This window comes from Oncorhynchus kisutch, unplaced genomic scaffold, assembly GCF_002021735.2.
Source record: "Oncorhynchus kisutch isolate 150728-3 unplaced genomic scaffold, Okis_V2 Okis05a-Okis16b_hom, whole genome shotgun sequence".
In the NCBI taxonomy this organism is placed as follows: domain Eukaryota; kingdom Metazoa; phylum Chordata; class Actinopteri; order Salmoniformes; family Salmonidae; genus Oncorhynchus; species Oncorhynchus kisutch.
Genome location: NW_022261982.1, coordinates 5,876,481 through 5,899,026, shown reverse-complemented (window position 1 = coordinate 5,899,026; position 22,546 = coordinate 5,876,481). Strand labels below are relative to the sequence as shown.

General features: G+C 47.2%; 2 protein-coding genes across 2 annotated transcripts in view; both read left to right on the top strand.

Moving 5' to 3' along the window:
* On the top strand, positions 1–1,317 carry LOC109878473 (uncharacterized). The gene is made up of 3 exons (XM_020470692.2): positions 1–86; positions 392–497; positions 585–1,317. Exon 3 carries the CDS (start codon positions 615–617, stop codon positions 1,224–1,226), a length of 612 nt encoding a protein of 203 aa, XP_020326281.2. The 5' UTR covers positions 1–86; positions 392–497; positions 585–614; the 3' UTR covers positions 1,227–1,317.
* A 2,313-nt stretch (positions 1,318–3,630) lies between these two features.
* Positions 3,631–22,546, top strand: part of LOC109878476 (vacuolar protein sorting-associated protein 8 homolog) — a 93,244-nt gene continuing 74,328 nt past the window's right edge. The window contains 16 exon segments of the mRNA XM_031813331.1: positions 3,631–3,827; positions 4,204–4,272; positions 4,461–4,591; positions 5,932–6,028; positions 6,472–6,504; positions 7,371–7,425; positions 7,624–7,629; positions 9,030–9,241; positions 9,340–9,407; positions 14,168–14,321; positions 17,563–17,622; positions 19,480–19,587; positions 19,715–19,795; positions 20,880–21,050; positions 21,867–21,941; positions 22,136–22,171. Of these exon segments, the coding sequence (XP_031669191.1) occupies positions 3,756–3,827; positions 4,204–4,272; positions 4,461–4,591; positions 5,932–6,028; positions 6,472–6,504; positions 7,371–7,425; positions 7,624–7,629; positions 9,030–9,241; positions 9,340–9,407; positions 14,168–14,321; positions 17,563–17,622; positions 19,480–19,587; positions 19,715–19,795; positions 20,880–21,050; positions 21,867–21,941; positions 22,136–22,171 (1,428 nt within the window). The 5' untranslated portion in view covers positions 3,631–3,755.

Below are 22,546 nucleotides of genomic sequence, written 5' to 3'. Positions count from 1 at the left end.
GGTTACCAAGAATTTCCGATGTGACCGCTGATCCTCTGGTTCAAATAAAAGCCATATAGTTTGCCAACGTCCTACTAACAATTTTGGTAAGTCGAAGTAACGCTCTCACGAAGGAATTTTATGATAATGAAAGTTGCCTAAGTTAACACACTTCGTCATGGCTCAATTATTGCAACTTGACAGTAGTAGCTAACAAGCTAACTAAAGCTAGCTGGCTAGCTAGCTGAGGTCCTCTGTCCAGTTTGTTCATTGGTACTGACAGTGGCACTTGACTTCGTTATGATGGAAGCTATTATTCGTTTTCTGGGTGGAAATAATAAAGAATTACTGTTCATTAAAAGATTACATGTCCGTGCAACAATATCTTCTTCTTATTTCTGAATGAATACAGATAAAGTGGATCTGAAATGGACGTCAATGATGTAGTGTTCCAGAAGCTTCACACATAGTATAGAACTGTGTTCTTCTCTATCAGAGTAATAGCTGGTGATCAAGAGGTAAGTGTCATTTATGTTTTACAGAATGGTATCTTCCACATTGCTATGGTTATTAGAGAATTGACATTGACCTCAATGACCGTACAGGTGAATGAAGACACTGGAGCCAGAGCCAAGATGGCTGCCATGGCAAGAAACATCTCCAAGGACTGGTCCTACCTCTATGAGAGGCTCTTCTCCAAGCTGTCCGATGAGGGCTTCCACGACATGTGGAGCATTGGTGGCTTCCTCGTCGTATTCATCTTCTGCACCATCGTCATCACCCTGACTCTAGCTGTCATATTCAGCTGGTGCTGTGGCTGGTGCTTCGAACAGCCGATCCTGGGGTCCAGCAAGATCAGCGTGCTGCTCTCGCCACCAGAACTGTCCAGACAGAAGTCTATGCAGACACAGGCACCCAGTTTATCGAAACAGAGCCTGTCCAGACAGAAGTCTATGCAGACACAGACACCCAGTTTATCGAAACAGAGCCTGTCCAGACAGAAGTCTATGCAGAAACAGACACCCAGTTTATCGAAACAGAGCCTGTCCAGACAGATATACACCTCGAGGTCTGTGATGGATCCAAAGCATCCCATAGAGTCCGTTTGGAGTCCTGAGTCTGTGCCCGATGTGCAAAAGACTGAGAAAAGCAGCAAGAACAAGAAGTTTAAAGCTGGATCTGTGAAAGTAAAGCGTAAAATCCAACCTGCATCCAGGATTGTGAGGAACAGAGATGTACCAGTATAGCTTCGGGCTACCAGACCAAATCTGCTTTTGTACCTATGTGTCTGACGGACCTCTGTGACAGCCTCATTAGATGTTTCAAGTAAAGCCTTTCAATTTCAAGTTGTATTAGTCATCTGTGCAGGATACACATGGTATACACTGTCCAATGAAACGCTTTCCTTACCAAAACGATCAGTGTTTTGGAAAAGTGTAAGGTTAGGCTTATATGTAGTTGTTGTCGACATTTAGAGTCAAACACAACATTATTTGCAGGGGCCTGTCATTGATTTGTGCAAAAGACACATTTAAATGAAAAGGAGTCTCCGCACACTCAGGATCAATGCACAACTTTCTATTGATTTAGGCTGAGCATCAGTGCACAAGACACAGGCATCATCAACAACCAGGGTTGTGTAGGTTCCTTTCTAAATGTAATCTATTACAGTTACTAGTCACCTGTCCAACACTGTAATTAGTAATGTAACTTTTGGATTACCAAAACTCAGTCATGTAATCTGATTACTTTCAGATACTTTTGGATTCATTTCCCCATTAGAAGAAGACTTAAAAAGATCCCTCAAATGCATTTGGTGTGTCGTCAGAGTGGTCTCTGATTGGTGGTCATCATTTGGTGTGTCATCATAGTGGTCTCTGATTGGTGGTCATCATAGTGGTCTCTGATTGGTGATCGTCATGTGGTGTGTCATAGTGGTCTCTGACTGGTGATCGTCATGTGGTGTGTCATCATAGTGGTCTCTGATTGGTGATCGTCATGTGGTGTGTCATAGTGGTCTCTGACTGGTGATCGTCATGTGGTGTGTCATCATAGTGGTCTCTGATTGGTGATCGTCATGTGGTGTGTCATAGTGGTCTCTGATTGGTGATCGTCATGTCGTGTGTCATAGTGGTCTCTGACTGGTGATCGTCATGTGGTGTGTCATCATAGTGGTCTCTGATTGGTGATCGTCATGTGGTGTGTCATAGTGGTCTCTGATTGGTGATCGTCATGTGGTGTGTCATAGTGGTCTCTGATTGGTGATCGTCATGTGGTGTGTCATAGTGGTCTCTGATTGGTGATCGTCATGTGGTGTGTCATAGTGGTCTCTGATTGGTGATCGTCATGTGGTGTGTCATAGTGGTCTCTGATTGGTGATCGTCATGTGGTGTGTCATAGTGGTCTCTGACTGGTGATCGTCATGTGGTGTGTCATCATAGTAGTCTCTGATTGGTGATCGTCATGTGGTGTGTCATAGTGGTCTCTGATTGGTGATCGTCATGTGGTGTGTCATAGTGGTCTCTGATTGGTGATCGTCATGTGGTGTGTCATAGTGGTCTCTGATTGGTGATCGTCATGTGGTGTGTCATAGTGGTCTCTGATTGGTGATCGTCACGTGGTGTTTCATAGTGGTCTCTGACTGGTGATCGTCATGTGGTGTGTCATCATAGTGGTCTCTGACTGGTGATCGTCATGTGGTGTGTCATCATAGTGGTCTCTGATTGGTGATCGTCATGTGGTGTGTCATCATCGTGGTCTCTGATTGGTGGTCATCATGTGGTGTGTCATAGTGGTCTCTGATTGGTGGTCATCATAGTGGTCTCTGACTTGTCATCAGACTCACTCAGGTGGAATAAACTTAAACTTGCTCCTTTTTTTCGATGCTGAATTGAATGACCTTGAGAAAACAGAAAGCTGTATCTAAAGTATCTAATCTCATTACAATATTTTAGCTGGTTACGGAACTGATTACAGTTGCAGTTTTTTGTAATCATTTACTCCCCAACTCTGTCAACAACAATGAGAATGTCATCATTTTGCGGACTACTTCTAGAACATTTGAAGATGATAAGATGTTTTTTATCAAAGAAAATCTTGTTCAAACCACAGACTTTTATTTGGGATCACACTCAGAAGATTGGTCACACTCGTCACTTTCGCCTGTATTACTGAAATAGGACACAACGAGGCAGCATTTAGCTACTCTTGATAATTTCAACACCATGTTGTAGTTAGTCGGCCTATGTTGGCTGTGTTTCGGACTCCCCCTGCTGGTTAAAAGCTGCAATTGCACTTCACAGAATCTTCATCCCTCCACCGCACATTAACCTCTTCCAAAGAGCCCATATTCCTAAATGGTTTCAGATTCGGAGTGCTGATCGAGGATCAGTTTTGACCTGATCCTAGATTTGAGATTATGAATACGGGCCGAGGACTCCTGGAATACCAGAGAGAGTGAAACATATCTGGGAAATAGAGATGGGAAGCTAGCTGGCAATATTGAACTAATTCATTTCACTCTAAAAAATTGTGAACTATTATACAAAATTCACACTTTTTGTTGGTATTATTCGCTCAAGACAAAATGTTTCCGAACCTTGCCAAACGTTCCATACACTGAACACACCCCTCGAGCCGTGACGTAATCACGTGACACACCATTCTTCCGGTACAACAAGGAAGAGTGGAATCGGAGAGATGTGATACCGCTAACTTGCTAATAATGTAGCTATTGTTTCGTTGTGTATCTATATTAATATATTTGGCCTCTTACAATGTCAGAATCACCAGATACACGCAGTTTGGTTTCTGCGTCATCCCAGCTCAATTTAATGGAAATAGATACGGTGAGTGGGACTGTCGCGCTTATGGGTGTTTCTCAACAGTTTTTGGTTTTCTTGATAGATAGCTAAACCTAGCATTTTTGGGGGGATAGATGTGCTAAATATGAGAATTTGTTTGTGCAATTAAAGCTGTAGCTAACATTAGTCTTATTTTGCTCGTTGTCAAATGTGTAGCTTGCTAGTGGGCTACTTTGTTGTCTTTTCTTTGGCTTAGCACAGCCATGTCTCTGCTATACGTTTAATATCCGATTAAAGATCGCTAGAACCATAGAATTAGGTAGAATAGTAATATAATGAGATGTCTGACTAGAGCGACCACGGAGCTCGATATACTTCATTGTGCTGAACACATATTCCATACCGTATCTATTCTCCTCAGATCGACGATAAAGAGTTTGACATTCCCCAAGTTGACACCCCGCCTACATTGGAGAGCATCCTGAATGAGGTAACTGGCTCTCATCTTTCAATAACTATACATATTCCATTTCAAATGCTGCAGGAATCTGACAGCTTCTAGCTCCCTGACTTCTTACAGAACAATACAATGTTGTGTGAGGAAGTCAACACATTGGGGTAGCCAGCCCTACATCATATCTGGGCTAACAGTTGTGATTCTTCCATCTCCTGTTTTAGCCTGAGGATGAGGACGAGCCCTTCATCCTGGAGGACACGTGTCTGCTGAACACAGAGAACATCGACGCCCACTCCTGTGAGACCTCCTCACTGGCCAGCTCCGACAGCGGTGACCGCACACACCTCAAACGGTAACACACACACACACACACTCTCAGCTATGTCTTACTATACTTGTGAGGGCTTTATGGGGACCATCAATTGATTCCCATTGAAAATTATATTTTCCCTAAACCTAACCCTTAATTCTAATCCTAACCTTATACCTAACCCCTAAACCTAACCCTTAATTCTAATCCTAACCTTATACCTAACCCCTAAACCTAACCCTTAATTCTAATCCTAACCTTATACCTAACCCCTAAACCTAACCCTTAATTCTAATCCTAACCTTATACCTAACCCCTAAACCTAACCCTTAATTCTAATCCTAACCTTATACCTAACCCCTAAACCTAACCCTTAATTCTAATCCTAACCTTATACCTAACCCCTAAACCTAACCCTTAATTCTAATCCTAACCTTATACCTAACCCCTAAACCTAACCCTTAATTCTAATCCTAACCTTATACCTAACCCCTAAACCTAACCCTTAATTCTAATCCTAACCTTATACCTAACCCCTAAACCTAACCCTTAATTCTAATCCTAACCTTATACCTAACCCCTAAACCTAACCCTTAATTCTAATCCTAACCTTATACCTAACCCCTAAACCTAACCCTTAATTCTAATCCTAACCTTATACCTAACCCCTAAACCTAACCCTTAATTCTAATCCTAACCTTATACCTAACCCCTAAACCTAACCCTTAATTCTAATCCTAACCTTATACCTAACCCCTAAACCTAACCCTTAATTCTAATCCTAACCTTAAACCTAACCCCTAAACCTAACCCTTAATTCTAATCCTAACCTTAAACCTAACCCCTAAACCTAACCCTTAATTCTAATCCTAACCTTAAACCTAACCCCTAAACCTAACCCTTAATTCTAATCCTAACCTTAAACCTAACCCCTAAACCTAACCCTTAATTCTAATCCTAACCTTAAACCTAACCACTAAGCCTAAAATAACCTTCTTATACAAGTGAGGACTGGCAAAATGTCCTCCCTTCTCTGAATTGTAGTTGGTTTGCTATTCTAGTGAGGACTTCTTGTAAAATGTGTACACACACAGTCTTGTATCACTATACTTGCGGGGACCAAAGAATTGGTTCCCAATCCAACATCCTATTTTCCCTAAAGCTAAATGTAACCTTAACCCTTAACCTAACTCCCAATGGGCAGGTTTTGAGACCCTTCTGTGATGGGCTGTATTCAGCAGGTTACATTATGCATTACGGATACAGTTAACTGATATTTGTCATCACAACTGAGATTCTAACTTAACAGTCTATCCGTGTGGTGTTGGTGTGGTGTGGTGTGTGTGTGTGTGTGTGTGTGTGTGTGTGTGGTGTGTGTGTAGGAAGAGGAAGACAGTGGAACTCAGCACTACAGTCCATGGCTCTGTGCTCCGGCACAGCATCCTGAAAGGCATCTCTGCTCAGATAGTCTCAGCCGCTGTGAGTCACACACACACACCCACCACACTCACAACCAACACCACACACACAACCGACACCACACACACACACACCACACACACACACACACACAACCAACACCACACACACATACCACACACACACAACCAACACCACACACACATACCACACACACACAACCAACACCACATACCACACACACACAACCAACACCACACACACACACCACACACAACACAACACCACACACACATACCACACACACACAACCAACACCACACACACATACCACACACACATACCACACACACATACCACACACACATACCACAACCAACACCACACACAACACAACACCACACACACACACCACACACACACAACACAACACCACACAGCTTTCAATTTGTACATTTTGTCATGCATCACTGAAATGTACTTTTTCCTTCCTTGTTCTTCAGGACAAAGTAGATGCTGGACTGCCAACTGCAGTAGTAAGTACAGTCATCACATACTATACTGTAGTGCTGCTTTCACCCTTTCTACACGGTCTTCTCTCTGTTTCTACACGGTCTTCTCTCTGTTTCTACACGGTCTTCTCTCTGTTTCTACACGGTCTTCTCTCTGTTTCTACACGGTCTTCTCTCTGTTTCTACACGGTCTTCTCTCTGTTTCTACACGGTCTTCTCTCTGTTTCTACACGGTCTTCTCTCTGTTTCTACACGGTCTTCTCTCTGTTTCTAGACTGTCTTCTCTCTGTTTCTAGACTGTCTTCTCTCTGTTTCTACACGGTCTTCTCTCTGTTTCTAGACTGGTCCTCTTCTCTAGTTAAATGTCTTCTCTCTGTTGCTAGACTGGTCCTCTTCTCTCTGTTTCTAGACTGGTCCTCTTCTCTAGTTAAATGTCTTCTCTCTGTTTCTAGACTGGTCCTCTTCTCTAGTTAAATGTCTTCTCTCTGTTTCTAGACTGGTCCTCTTCTCTAGTTAAATGTCTTCTCTCTGTTTCTAGACTGGTCCTCTTCTCTAGTTAAATGTCTTCTCTCTGTTTCTAGACTGGTCCTCTTCTCTCTGTTTCTAGACTGGTCCTCTTCTCTCTGTTTCTAGACTGGTCCTCTTCTCTAGTTAAATGTCTTCTCTCTGTTTCTAGACTGGTCCTCTTCTCTCTGTTTCTAGACTGGTCCTCTTCTCTAGTTAAATGTCTTCTCTCTGTTTCTAGACTGGTCCTCTTCTCTCTGTTTCTAGACTGGTCCTCTTCTCTCTGTTTCTAGACTGGTCCTCTTCTCTCTGTTTCTAGACTGGTCCTCTTCTCTCTGTTTCTAGACTGGTCCTCTTCTCTAGTTAAATATCTTCTTTGTTTCTAGACTGTGTCTGGTGTGATCGTAGTGGGAACGTCTCATGGCCTGGCTCTAGTGTTTGGTAAGTCCTTAACATATCAGTGATTAGTACTGCAGTCATATAATCATTGACATGAGCCAGTGCAATGAATGGTTAAGGACAAGGTAGTAACTAACTAACTAAGTTGAGGTTGTGTGAACTCTGAATTCAACTGAAGATTGTTATATATTTAGTTGGTTGTTGTCTCTCTGTCTGTCTGGGCTAACTCTGAATGGACAGGAAAAGGTACATTCTTCCAATAGCTCTGTCTCTCTCTCTCTCTCTCTCTGTCTCTGTCTCTCTGTCTCTCTCTCTCTCTCTGTCTCTGTCTCTCTCTCTCTCTCTCTGTCTCTGTCTCTCTCTCTCTCTCATTGGGCTCAACATCGGCATGTTATCATATTGTCTGCACGTGCTATTTCATTTCTCCGGGTGGTTTTTGAATAAGGTGGTTTGTCTGTGTCGTTCATCCGGCTGGTCCAGACATGTGTTGTTGTATGCAGTGTGGTTGTCATTCATCCGGCTGGTCCAGACATGTGTTGTTGTATGTAGTGTGGTTGTCATTCATCCGGCTGGTCCAGACATGTGTTGTTGTATGTAGTGTGGTTGTCATTCATCCGGCTGGTCCAGACATGTGTTGTTGTATGCAGTGTGGTTGTCATTCATCCGGCTGGTCCAGACATGTGTTGTTGTATGCAGTGTGGTTGTCATTCATCCGGCTGGTCCAGACATGTGTTGTTGTATGCAGTGTGGTTGTCATTCATCCGGCTGGTCCAGACATGTGTTGTTGTATGCAGTGTGGTTGTCATTCATCCGGCTGGTCCAGACATGTGTTGTTGTATGCAGTGTGGTTGTCATTCATCCGGCTGGTCCAGACATGTGTTGTTGTATGCAGTGTGGTTGTCATTCATCCGGCTGGTCCAGACATGTGTTGTTGTATGCAGTGTGGTTGTCGTTCATCCGGCTGGTCCAGACATGTGTTGTTGTATGCAGTGTGGTTGTCGTTCATCCGGCTGGTCCAGACATGTGTTGTTGTATGTAGTGTGGTTGTCATTCATCCGGCTGGTCCAGACATGTGTTGTTGTATGCAGTGTGGTTGTCATTCATCCGGCTGGTCCAGACATGTGTTGTTGTATGCAGTGTGGTTGTCATTCATCCGGCTGGTCCAGACATGTGTTGTTGTATGCAGTGTGGTTGTCATTCATCCGGCTGGTCCAGACATGTGTTGTTGTATGCAGTGTGGTTGTCATTCATCCGGCTGGTCCAGACATGTGTTGTTGTATGTGGTGTGGTTGTCATTCATCCGGCTGGTCCAGACATGTGTTGTTGTATGTAGTGTGGTTGTCATTCATCCGGCTGGTCCAGACATGTGTTGTTGTATGTAGTGTGGTTGTCATTCATCCGGCTGTTCCAGACATGTGTTGTTGTATGTAGTGTGGTTGTCATTCACTACCGTGTGCAGCATGTTTGTGATTGATGTTGTCAGCAGAACATGTGTTTTGACTGATCCCCATATGTTTATAAAGACGGACTGTCCCAGTGTCTGTTGTTGTTCTATGACAGTATAAGAGTTAAGAGCGACCTCTCCCATAGTGCTTGGCTCCACAGTGCGTTGCCTGATGGGTAATGCGTTTTTTTTTCTCCTTCAGATCTGAACCAGGCTCTCCGTTTGTGCTTGGGAAGCACGGCGACAGGGGCGGAGTACGGAGCCGTCTCCGCCCTCAGCATCAACCACGACTGCACCCGCCTGCTCTGTGGCTTTGCCAAGGGACATATCACCATGTGGGATCTGGCCAATGGGAAGCTTCTGCGAACCATTACCGACGCCCACCCACCCGGCACCGCCATCTTACATGTCAAGGTAGTCTGTCTGTGTAAAAGTCAAGTTGAATTGAAACGCGTCTTCTGCTCAGGTCGTCTCTATTGAACTCCTCGGTTGTCCCTCTCTCTCTCTCTCAGTTCACCGATGACCCTACGCTGGCAGTGTGCAACGACAGCGGTGGCTCTGTGTTTGAGCTGGCTTTCAGGTAATACTCATTTGTCTCCTCAGAGATTGTGTGTGTGTGTGAAGTTACCTGCAGTGACTGACAGGGGGCAGTATTGCTCTGCAGACACTAGGAGTGATGTGCTGGTTGACTCAACATGCAGTCCCCGCGGACACTGTGGGCGGGTGGGTTTAGGGCCATGTAATATTGTGTGGATGAAGGGCGGGTGGGTGGCGTGCGGGTTGAATAAAGGGAAAACAATGCATAAAAAAATCCATAAATGTATAATTAGTTTGCATATCTATCGGCTACATTGAGTTTTATCTTTCCTTGTGTCTATCTGGCATTAGTGTGTAAGCATCACTTTTAGGGCCAAATACATTACAACAACATGAAGGTTTTATCTACAACTGCACTCTGGTGAACATAGTGTAGGTGGATATTTAAACCAATGGGTGGAAACAGAGGCAAACAGGACATTCTGTAGCCTTTTGCCGTCCACAAAAGACAAACAGGACATTCTGTAGCCTGTTGCCGTCCACAAAAGACAAACAGGACATTCTGTAGCCTGTTGCCGTCCACAAAAGACAAACAGGACATTCTGTAGCCTGTTGCCGTCCACAAAAGACAAACAGGACATTCTGTAGCCTGTTGCCGTCCACAAAAGACAAACAGGACATTCTGTAGCCTGTTGCCGTCCACAAAAGACAAACAGGACAAAACATCAAAATAAAGAACAATAGTAGCAACCAAACGTCTACCAAATACAAACACATCAAGACTATAACAGGCCCAGACTATAACAGGCCCAGACTATAACAGGCCCAGACTATAACAGGCCCAGACTATAACAGGCCCAGACTATAACAGGCCCAGACTATAACAGGCCCAGACTATAACAGGCCCAGACTATAACAGACTATAACAGGCCCAGACTATAACAGGCCCAGACTATAACAGGCCCAGACTATAACAGACTATAACAGGCCCAGACTATAACAGGCCCAGACTATAACAGGCCCAGACTATAACAGGCCCAGACTATAACAGGCCCAGACTATAACAGGCCCAGACTATAACAGGCCCAGACTATAACAGGCCCAGACTATAGCAGGCCCAGACTATAACAGACAATAGCAGGCCCAGACTATAACAGACAATAGCAGGCCCAGACTATAACAGACAATAGCAGGCCCAGACTGTAACAGGCCCAGACTATAACAGACAATAGCAGGCCCAGACTATAACAGACAATAAACAGGCCCAGACTATAACAGACAATAGCAGGCCCAGACAATAGCAGGCCCAGACTATAACAGACAATAGCAGGCCCAGACTATAACAGACAATAGCAGGCCCAGACTGTAACAGGCCCAGACTATAACAGGCCCAGACTATAACAGACAATAGCAGGCCCAGACTATAACAGGCCCAGACTATAACAGACTATAACAGGCCCAGACTATAACAGACAATAGCAGGCCCAGACTATAACAGACAATAGCAGGCCCAGACAATAACAGACATTAGCAGGCCCAGACTATAACAGGCCCAGACTATAGCAGGCCCAGACTATAACAGACAATAGCAGGCCCAGACTATAACAGACAATAGCAGGACCAGACTGTAACAGTCCCAGACTATAACAGACTATAACAGGCCCAGATTATAACAGGCCCAGACTATAGCACACTGTAACATGCCCAAACTATAACAGACTATATCAGGCCCAGACTATAACAGGTCCAGACTACAACAGACTATATCAGGCCCAGACTAAAACAGGCCCAGACTACAACAGACTATATCAGGCCCAGACTAAAACAGGCCCAGACTATAACAGACTGTAACAGGCCCACCCCTGTCACTATCTGTAACCACAGTCTAACAGTACATTATTTTAATGAGGTATTACAGCGAGACAGGGAGTGTGTGTGTGTGTGTAATGAGGTATTACAGTGAGACAGAATGACCCCTGCTCTGTTTGACATTATTATACAAAGCTGTCTCTCTTATTCAGGTCAGATGAATGGAAATAGGGGCAGAAGTACTTTTTGGGTTTTCTGGCTCCTCTAAGGGTTGTGTCCCAAATGGCTCCCTATAAAGTGCACTACATCTGACCAGGGCCCATAGGGTGCCGTTTGGGACTCATACACTCTGTTCTGTACGGCGTGTGTGTGTCAGAATGTGAGGGCTTTAGGGGAAATAGGATATTCAATATTGTTCTAATGAACCACAGTTCTACTTTGGGACTGGAGATATGTTTATTTTGTTAGTCTGTGAGGGGCTTGTTTTATATCTTTACTTGTTTTGTTCTCTCTCCTTTCCCTCCTCCCTCTTCTCTCTCCCCTCCTCCCTCTTCTCTCTCGCTCTTCTCTCTCCTCTCCTCCCTCTTCTCTCTCGCTCTTCTCTCTCCCCTCCTCCCTCTTCTCTCTCGCTCTTCTCTCTCCCCTCCTCCCTCTTCTCTCTCGCTCTTCTCTCTCCCCCTCCTCCCTCTTCTCTCTCGCTCTTCTCTCTCCCCTCCTCCCTCTTCTTCTCTCGCTCTTCTCTCTCCCCTCCTCCCTCTTCTCTCTCGCTCTTCTCTCTCCCCTCCTCCCTCTTCTCTCTCGCTCCTTCTCTCTCCCCCTCCTCCCTCTTCTCTCTCGCTCTTCTCTCTCCCCTCCTCCCTCTTCTCTCTCGCTCTTCTCTTTCTCTCTCCCCCTCCTCTCTTCTCTCTCGCTCGTTCTCTCTCCCCTCCTCCCTCTTCTCTCTCGCTCTTCTCTCTCCCCTCCTCCCTCTTCTCTCTCGCTCCTTCTCTCTCCCCTCCTCCCTCTTCTCTCTCGCTCTTCTCTCTCCCCTCCTCCCTCTTCTCTCTCGCTCTTCTCTCTCCCCTCCTCCCTCTTCCTCTCGCTCTTCTCTCTCCCCTCCTCCTCTTCATCGCTCTTCTTCTCTCTCCCTCCTCCCTCTCTCGTCTCTCGCCCTCTCTCTCCCCTCCCTCTTCTCCTCTTCCTCTCTTCGGCTCTTCTCTCTCCCCTCCCTCCTTCTCTCTCGCTCGGCTCTCTCCCCTCCTCCCTCTTCTCTCTCGCTCTTCTCTCTCCTCCCCGTCCTCCTCTTCTCTCTCGCTCTTCTCTCTCCTTCTCTCCTCTTCTTCTCTCGCTCTTCTCTCTCCCTCTGTCCTTCTCTCTTCTCCTCTCCTCTCTTCTCTCCCCTCCTCCCTCTTCTTCCTCTCTCTCTGCTCTTCTCTCTCTCCCCTCCTCCCTCTTCTCTCTCTCTTCTCTCTCCCGTCTCCTCTTCTCTCATCGCTCTTCTCTCTCCCTCCTCCTCTTCTCTCCTCGCTCGTTTCTCTCTCCCCTCCTCCTCTTCTCTCTCCGCTCTTCTCTCTCCACCGCTCCTCCTCTTCTCTCCGCGCTACTTCTCATCTTCTCCTCCTCACTCCCTCCCTCTTCTCTCTCGCTCTTCTCTCTCTCCCCTCCTCCCTCTTCTCTCTCGCTCTTCTCTCTCCCCTCCCTCTTCTCTCTCGCTCTTCTCTCTCCCCTCCCTCTTCTCTCTCGCTCTTCTCTCTCCCCTCCCTCTTCTCTCTCGCTCTTCTCTCTCCCCTCCCTCTTCTCTCTCGCTCTTCTCTCTCCCCCTCCCTCTTCTCTCTCGCTCTTCTCTCTCCCCTCCCTCTTCTCTCTCGCTCTTCTCTCTCCCCTCCCTCTTCTCTCTCGCTCTTCTCTCTCCCCTCCCTCTTCTCTCTCGCTCTTCTCTCTCCCCTCCCTCTTCTCTCTCGCTCTTCTCTCTCCCCTCCCTCTTCTCTCTCGCTCTTCTCTCTCCCCTCCTCCCTCTTCTCTCTCGCTCTTCTCTCTCCCCTCCTCCCTCTTCTCTCTCGCTCTCTCTCTCCCTCTTCTCCCCTCCTCCCTCTTCTCTCTCTTCTCTCTCGCTCTTCTCTCTCGCTCTTCCTCCCTCTTCTCATCTCGCTCTTCTCTCTCCCCTCCTCCCTCTTCTCTCTCGCTCTTCTCTCTCCCCTCCTCCCTCTTCTCTCTCGCTCTTCTCTCTCCCCTCCTCCCTCTTCTCTCTCGCTCTTCTCTCTCCCCTCCTCCCTCTTCTCTCTCGCTCTTCTCTCTCCCCTCCTCCCTCTTCTCTCTCGCTCTTCTCTCTCCCCTCCTCCCTCTTCTCTCTCGCTCTTCTCTCTCCCCTCCTCCCTCTTCTCTCTCGCTCTTCTCTCTCCCCTCCTCCCTCTTCTCTCTCCCCTCCTCCCTCTTCTCTCGCTCTTCTCTCTCTTCTCTCTCGCTCTTCTCTCTCTCTTCTCTCTCGCTCTTCTCTCTCCCCTCCTCCCTCTTCTCACTCGCTCTTCTCTCTCGCTCTTCTCTCTCCCCTCCTCCCTCTTCTCTCTCGCTCTTCTCTCTCCCCTCCTCCCTCTTCTCTCTCGCTCTTCTCTCTCCCCTCCTCCCTCTTCTCTCTCGCTCTTCTCTCTCCCCTCCTCCCTCTTCTCTCTCGCTCTTCTCTCTCCCCTCCTCCCTCTTCTCTCTCGCTCTTCTCTCTCCCTTTTCTCTCTCCCCTCCTCCCTCTTCTCTCTCCCCTCCTCCCTTTTCTCTCTCCCCTCCTCCCTTTTCTCTCTCCCCTCCTCCCTTTTCTCTCTCCCCTCCTCCCTCTTCTCTCTCCCTCTTCTCTCTTCTCTCTCCCCTCCTCCCTTTTCTCTCTCCCCTCCTCCCTCTTCTCCCCCTCCCTCCTCTCTCTGTCTCTCTCTCTTCTCCCCCCCTCTCTCTGTTTCTCTCTCTGCCTCTCGCTCGCTCTCCTCCCTCCTCTCTCTCCTCCCTCCTCTCTCTCTCTCTCTCTGCGTGTAGGAGGTTGATGGGGATGCGTACATGTGAGTCTCGTTGTCTGTTCAGTGGCTCTAAGGGAGAGGTGTGTAATGTGGAGCCTCTCCTTACCGCCCCGGACCTGAAGGATCACCCCATCACACAGTACTCTCTCCTGGCCATGGCCTCTCTTACTAAGGTAAACCCTGTACCAGGTTTACCCAACTGGCGACCATTATTTCACCCCCTTTTGTTTTCTGGGTAAAAAATTAAAAAAGACGTATTTTTATTCAAATATTTTATTGTTGGACAACAACAAAAACGGTAAAATCACCAGCAAATCAGCTCAAATGATTTTAATTTTGGAAATATGTTCCCTAGTATTCCCACGCATAATAGAGAGAGGGATACACTGAGTGGCCAGTTTATTAGGTACACCCCCCCCCCCCCCCGCCCGTTCACCAAAATGGTTTGCTCCTACAGACAGTGAGTCATGTGGCTTGCTATATAAAGCAGGCATCAAGGCATTCAGTTACTGTTGGATTGAACGTTAGAATGGTCTAAGCGACGTGGTAAGATCGTCGGTTCCAGGATCTCAGAAACTGACAGCCTCCTGGGCTTTTCACACACGACAATCTCTAGTGTTTTTATTTTATTTAACCAGGCAAGTCAGTTAAGAACAAATTCTTATTTTCAATGACGGCCTGGGAACAGTGGGTTAACTGCCTGTTCAGGGGCAGAACGACAGATTTGTACCATGTCAGCTCAGGGGTTTCAACTTGCAATCTTCCGGTTACTAGTACAACACTCTAACCACTAGGCTACCCTGCCGCCCCAAGAATGGTGTGACAAACAAAACATCCAGTCAGCGGAAGTCCTGTGGGAGAAAACAGCTCGTTGATGAGAGGTTGAAGGAGAATGGTAAGAATCATGGGAACTAACAGGCTGGCCACACACAAGCAAATAATGGCATCTGAACAGCCTCTCGGAACACACAACTCGTCGCTCCTTGTCGCTCCTTGTCATGGATGCTCTATCTCAGCAGACGACCACACCGGGGTCCTATCAGCTACAAACAAGGAGAAACTGCTGCAATGGGCAGGCCATCACCAACACTGCTGCAGTGGGCAGGCCATCACCAACACTGCTGCAGTGGGCAGGCCATCACCAACACTGCTGCAGTGGGCAGGCCATCACCAACACTGCTGCAGTGGGCAGGCCATCACCAACACTGCTGCAGTGGGCAGGCCATCACCAACACTGCTGCAGTGGGCAGGCCATCACCAACACTGCTGCAGTGGGCAGGCCATCACCAACACTGCTGCAGTGGGCAGGCCATCACCAACACTGCTGCAGTGGGCAGGCCATCACCAACACTGCTGCAGTGGGCAGGCCATCACCAACACTGGACAATTAAGTAGTGGAAAAACACTGCCTGGTCTGATGACTGTTTCGGCATGGCGATGGCAGTCAGGATGTGGTGTAGGCAGCCACAACCCCTGCCTGGGGTCAACGGTAAAGGCTGGTGGTGTATTCCTGCCACGCGTTAGGGTCCCCTATTCCTGCCACGCGTTAGGGTCCCCTATTCCTGCCACGCGTTAGGGTCCCCTATTCCTGCCACGCGTTAGGGTCCCCTATTCCTGCCACGCGTTAGGGTCCCTATTCCTGCCACGCGTTAGGGTCCCTATTCCTGCCACGCGTTAGGGTCCCTATTCCTGCCACGCGTTAGGGTCCCTATTCCTGCCACGCGTTAGGGTCCCTATTCCTGCCACGCGTTAGGGTCCCTATTCCTGCCACGCGTTAGGGTCCCTATTCCTGCCACGCGTTAGGGTCCCTATTCCTGCCACGCGTTAGGGTCCCTATTCCTGCCACGCGTTAGGGTCCCTATTCCTGCCACGCGTTAGGGTCCCTATTCCTGCCACGCGTTAGGGTCCCTATTCCTGCCACGCGTTAGGGTCCCTATTCCTGCCACGCGTTAGGGTCCCTATTCCTGCCACGCGTTAGGGTCCCTATTACTGCCACGCGTTAGGTCCCTTGATACCAATTGAGCAACGTTTCCTTGTCCTGGAAAATTCAGGCTGTTCTGGAGTTAAAGGGGTCTGACCCAGTACTAGATGGGTTACCTAATAAACTGGCCACAGAGTGTACGTGATCGTATTACACACTATACACTGTACACAAGGTTTGAATGATTATGTTTAAGTCATGTTAAATCTGTTTGGGCTTCTTGCGGTCAATTTGCAGTCTACAAATGATCTGTAATTATGTTCTGGACCCCTGACCATCTGCTAAAGAATAAACAGCCCCGCAGCTGAATCTGGTTGATGATCCTGTCCTACACCCACACACTACACCCTACACACTACACCCTACACACTACACCCTACAAACTACACCCTACACCCTATACACTATACACAACACACAACACACTACACACTACACACTACACACTATACACTACACTATACACTATACACTATACACTATACACTACACACTATACACAACACACTATACACTACACCCTACACACTACACCCTATACACTATACACTATACACAACACACTACACACTACACACTATACACTACACACTATACACAACACACTACACACTACACACTACACACTATACACTACACACTACACCCTATACACTATACACTATACACAACACACTACACACCACACACCACACACTATACACTACACACTATACACTACACACTACACACTACACTACACACTACACACTACACACTATACACTATACACTACACACTACACACTATACACTACACACTATACACTATACACTACACACTACACTATACCCTATACACTATACACTATACACTACACACTACATTGACACCCTACACACTATACACTACACCCTATACCCTTCACCCTATACACTACACACTATACACTACACACTATACACTACACACTATACACTACACACTATACACTACACACTATACACTACACACTATACACTATACACTATACACTATACACTATACACTATACACACTACACTATACACTACACACTACACACTACACACTACACACTACACCCTATACACTATACACTATACACTACACACTATACACTGCACACTACACCCTATACACTACACCCTATACACTACACACTACACTACACACTACACCCTATACACTATACACTGCACACTACACCCTATACACTACACCCTATACACTACACACTACACTACACCCTATACACTATACACAACACACTACACACTATACACTACACACTACACCCTATACACTACACACTACTCACTACATTGACAACCTACAGTTAACATTGTTATTGTTATTTTTGTCTTACTCTTTAATTCCACTGAGAATATTTGTCTTTGTCTGTTTTCAATCCAACACGAGCTTGTTCCTTTCAGATTCTAGTGATCGGACTGAAGCCTTCTCTCAAAGTGTGGATGACATTTCCCTATGGCAAGGTACCTCTTCTCTCATCTAGGTCTTTCTCCCTCTCCCTCACAACCCTCCCCCTCTCTCATTATCCTTCTCTGACCTCTCTTCTCCCTCACAACCCTCCCCCTCTCTCATTATCCTTCTCTGACCTCTCTTCTCCCTCAACCCTCCCTCTAGTTATCCTTCTCTGACCTCTCTTCTCCCTCACAACCCTCCCCCTCTCTCGTTATCCTTCTGACCTCTCTTCTCCCTCACAACCCTCCCCCTCTCTCGTTATCCTTCTCTGACCTCCTCCCTCACAATCCTTCCTCTCTCTCGTTATATCCTTCTCTGATCTCTCTTCTCCCTCAACCCTTCCTCTCTCTAGTTATCCTTCTCTGACCTCTCTTCTCCCTCAACCCTCCCTCTCTCTCGTTATCCTTCTCTGACCTCTCTTCTCCCTCACAATCCTTCCTCTCTCTCTCGTTATCCTTCTCTGACCTCTCTTCTCCCTTAACCCTTCCTCTCTCTCGTTATCCTTCTCTGACCTCTCTTCTCCCTCAACCCTTCCTCTCTCTAGTTATCCTTCTCTGACCTCTCTTCTCCCTCAACCCTTCCTCTCTCTAGTTATCCTTCTCTGACCTCTCTTACCCCTCAACCCTTCCTCTCTCTAGTTATCCTTCTCTGACCTCTCTTCTCCCTCAACCCTTCCTCTCTCTAGTTATCCTTCTCTGACCTCTCTTACCCCTCAACCCTTCCTCTCTCTAGTTATCCTTCTCTGACCTCTCTTCCCCCTCAACCCTTCCTCTCTCTAGTTATCCTTCTCTGACCTCTCTTCTCCCTCAACCCTTCCTCTCTCTAGTTATCCTTCTCTGACCTCCCTCAACCCTTCCTCTCTCTAGTTATCCTTCTCTGACCTCTCTTCTCCCTCAACCCTTCCTCTCTCTAGTTATCCTTCTCTGACCTCTCTTCCCCCTCAACCCTTCCTCTCTCTAGTTATCCTTCTCTGACCTCTCTTCTCCCTCAACCCTTCCTCTCTCTAGTTATCCTTCTCTGACCTCTCTTCTCCCTCTCCCGCTCTCCTTCCCACCCTCTCTGTGACCTCTTCCCTGTTGCTTGCTCTAATGGGCTCTTGCCTCACTGTAGAACGGCGCTAAAGACCCATAATGTTATTATAAACTCATCTCTAAGCCTTTATTGAATGTCACAATCATAACATGTCTAGTTACTGCTAGGAACAGAACAGGAGATTGGAGGGAGGGGGGGGAGGGGGCACAATAGATGCTGCATGGCTAGGAACAGAACAGGAGATTGGAGGCTGGGGGGGAGGCACAATAGATGCTGCCTGGCTAGGAACAGAACAGGAGATTGGAGGCTGGGGGGGAGGCACAATAGATGCTGCCTGGCTAGGAACAGAACAGGAGAAAGGCCCTGTAATTTCTATTCATTGTATAAAGATTCAGCTATTTGCTGAACTGATTAAAGTACATCAGTCTTCATCATACACTGTGGTAGTGCCTGTAATAAGGTTTTGTTCACAGACAGCAGGCAGAGAGAATATAAAGGCTGGAGGACATTGTTGGAGAACCCTTTTGTTCCAATAAACCCCGGGCATTTGTTTTGGTTCTTCGTATGAGGGTTATTCACCTCATCCTCCACCAGTCTGTAGCACCCACCTCGCTGATACACACTACACCCTGGCAACCGTTTTATACACCACAATACTCACCGTGGATTGGCTGTCGTATTGGAACGGCTAGAAATGGCACCCTGGTCTAAAGTAGTGCGCTATATAGGGAATAGGGTGTCATTTGCCCTGGTCTAAAGTAGTGCACTATATAGGGAATAGGGTGCCATTTGGGACACTGATGAATAAGACCTGTCTATTGTTGTTGATGTTGCAGACGGACCCGACCAGTGTTCCCCAGCTGGCCTGGCAGTTTGTCCCCGTTCAGAAGGTGGTCAACCCCGTCCTGGCATTCTGCAGAGGAGACACCGTACACTTCCTGCTGGTAACACCTCACTTCCTGTTTACTTCCTGGTTACCATTATTCCTTGTTTAGTAAACAATAACAATATATTTTTTTGTTGTTGTTGTAAACTTACTGTCCTGTTGACTGACTGGCTGTTTGTGTCCAGGTGAAGAAGGATGAGACCGGAACCATCCATGTCATCAAGCAAAGACAACTGCAGCTGAACTGTGACATCATCAGTCTGAATGTAAGTTCCGCATGATGTCACTTCGGGATCTGTCTTTCTTTACAGGCCTCTCTTCTTTTTTTTAACCCTCTGCCCTTCTCCGTTCCTTCCTCTTATCCTTACTGAATGGGCGTGTTTGACGTCGCAGCTGATTTGAAATGTTTAGTCAAGACTGACTGATCTACAAAGAACTTTGCATTATAAATAACTACTCATTATTATTTGTCAGACAGTCACAATTTACTCATGATACGTCACAGTTTTGAACACAGCCAAGGTCTCTCTCTGTCGCCATTGTTCTGTCGCGCTTTCTGGTTCTGGCTCTGCCTCTTTGTTATTATCCCCCTCCTTCACCCCCTGCCTCTCTGTTATTATCCCTCTCCTTCACCCCCTGCCTCTCTGTTATTATCCCTCTCCTTCACCCCCTGCCTCTCTGTTATTATCCCTCTCCTTCACCCCCTGCCTCTCTGTTATTATCCCTCTCCTTCACCCCCTGCCTCTCTGTTATTATCCCTCTCCTTCACCCCCTGCCTCTCTGTTATTATCCCTCTCCTTCACCCCCTGCCTCTCTGTTATTATCCCTCTCCTTCACCCCCTGCCTCTCTGTTATTATCCCTCTCCTTCACCCGATGCCTCTCTGTTATTATCCCTCTCCTTCACCCCCTGCCTCTCTATTATCCCTCTCCTTCACCCCCTGCCTCTCTATTATCCCTCTCCTTCACCCCCTGCCTCTCTGTTATTAGCCCTCTCCTTCACCCTTTCCTCTGTTATTATCCCCTCCTTCACCCCCTGCCTCTCTGTTATTATCCCCCTCCTTCACCCCCTGCCTCTCTGTTATTATCCCTCTCCTTCACCCCCTGCCTTCCTGTTATTATCCATCTCCTTCACCCCCTGCCTTCCTGTTATTATCCCTCTCCTTCACCCCCTGCCTCTGTTATTATCCCTCTCCTTCACCCCCTGCCTTCCTGTTATTATCCATCTCCTTCACCCCCTGCCTCTCTGTTATTATCCCCCTCCTTCCCCCCTGCCTCCCTTTGTCTCTCTCTGTGTCTCTCTTGCTCTTTCACACCCACTCACCTATTGTGTTCCCCCTCCCCCTCCACAGTGGATCAACAGTCGTACCCTGGTGGTGATGGACAGTGGGGAGAAGCTGCGTGTGGTGGACCGACCCAGCCAGGAGGAGCTGGAGAGCTTGGACGTGGCTGAGGTGCAGCTGGTCTACAACAGCAGCCATTTTAAATCGCTGGCAACGGGGGGAAACGTCAGCCAGGCACTGGTGAGGGTCAGGGGTGAGGGGTCAGGGTCAGATGTCAGAGGTGACTGTAGAGAAGTTGCGGTGGGTAGGATAGATAGTGAGGGTTGAGAAGTAATGGTAGGGGTGAAAGGGCATGGAGAAGGGGTCATAGGTCAGTAGCTGTAGAGGGGAAGGCATCACCTGGCACTGGCAAAGGTCACAGGTGAGGGGTTAGAGGTCAGTGGTAGTAGAGGGTGTCAGGTAAGTTTTATGGGTCAAAGGTTAAGGGTTATGGAGCAGGGTCAGACAGTACAGGACTAGGCTGGCTAGTGGGAAAAGGTTGCACAAGATAATTTATCCCCCTGAAGAATCAGTCTCCGCTACCTTAACTACTAAACACCAAAATGTTGAAACCAGCTGGGAAGGTTACAAACCACTACCTGGAATGAAACCTTTTAATCACCAGTCTACCTGTTGTAGAGCAGCTGGCTCTGTCCAATCACACAGGACCAACGTCCTCGTCACTGGATCAGAAGCAGCCAGAGAGGAGAGCGTCTCTTCAGGGGGACTGAAGCTGTTCAATCAAGGAGCAGGGGGGTCACCAGTGATTCCCTCCCACCTGTCTCCCATACCTCTACATGGAGTTATTCAGAGTCAACATAACCATGATGTTTTGGATCTTCCTGAAATAATCATTGAATCCGTACGAAGGTCTTGTTCAGGATTCTTGGCATATATTTGCCACATTTGTATCTAAAAGTATTATTGAGAAATAGCAGTCATGGTTGATTTTCACTCTGAATAACAGTGTCCTGGCCTTTGACCTCTGCTCTCCAGACTAACAGTGTTGTGTTTTAGGCCCTAGTAGGAGAGAAGGCCTGCTACCAGTCTGTCTGCAGCTACGCAGGACAGATGGTGTTACTGGGGACCAAGGTAGGTGTGTGTGTGGTGTCTGTCTCTGTGTCTCTGTCTGTGTCTCTGTCTGTGTCTCTGTGTGTGTGTGTGTGTGTGTGTGTGTGTGTGTGTGTGTGTGTGTGTGTGTGTGTGTGTGTGTGTGTGTGTGTGTGTGTGTGTACAGTTGAAGTAGAAACACAAGCGTTGTCTAATTGAGTCCTTCTCTCTTCCAGTCAGCCCACATCCTGACTCTGAGGAACTGGAGGGAGGTAAGTTTGTCTCTGACTTGCCACCATACCAGTCTAAAACTAAAGGTTATCTATTATATCATTCTACCTATGTGTCTCTGAGAGGGATTTAATGGACCTGTGTCTCTGAGAGGGATTTAATGGACCTGTGTGTCTCTGAGGGGGATTTAATGGACCTGTCTCTCTGAGGGGGATTTAATGGATCTATGTCTCTGAGGGGGATTTAATGGACCTGTCTCTCTGAGGGATTTCATGGATCTGTGTCTCTGAGGGGGATTTAATGGACCTGTGTGTGTCTGAGGGGGATTTAATGGACCTGTGTCTCTGAGGGGGATTTAATGGACCTGTGTCTCTGAGGGGGATTTAATGGACCTGTGTCTCTGAGGGGGATTTAAT

Excerpts from the sequence above, each read along its gene's own strand:
- LOC109878473 (XM_020470692.2), top strand. The coding sequence starts at position 615 with ATGGCTGCCATGGCAAGAAACATCTCCAAGGACTGGTCCTACCTCTAT.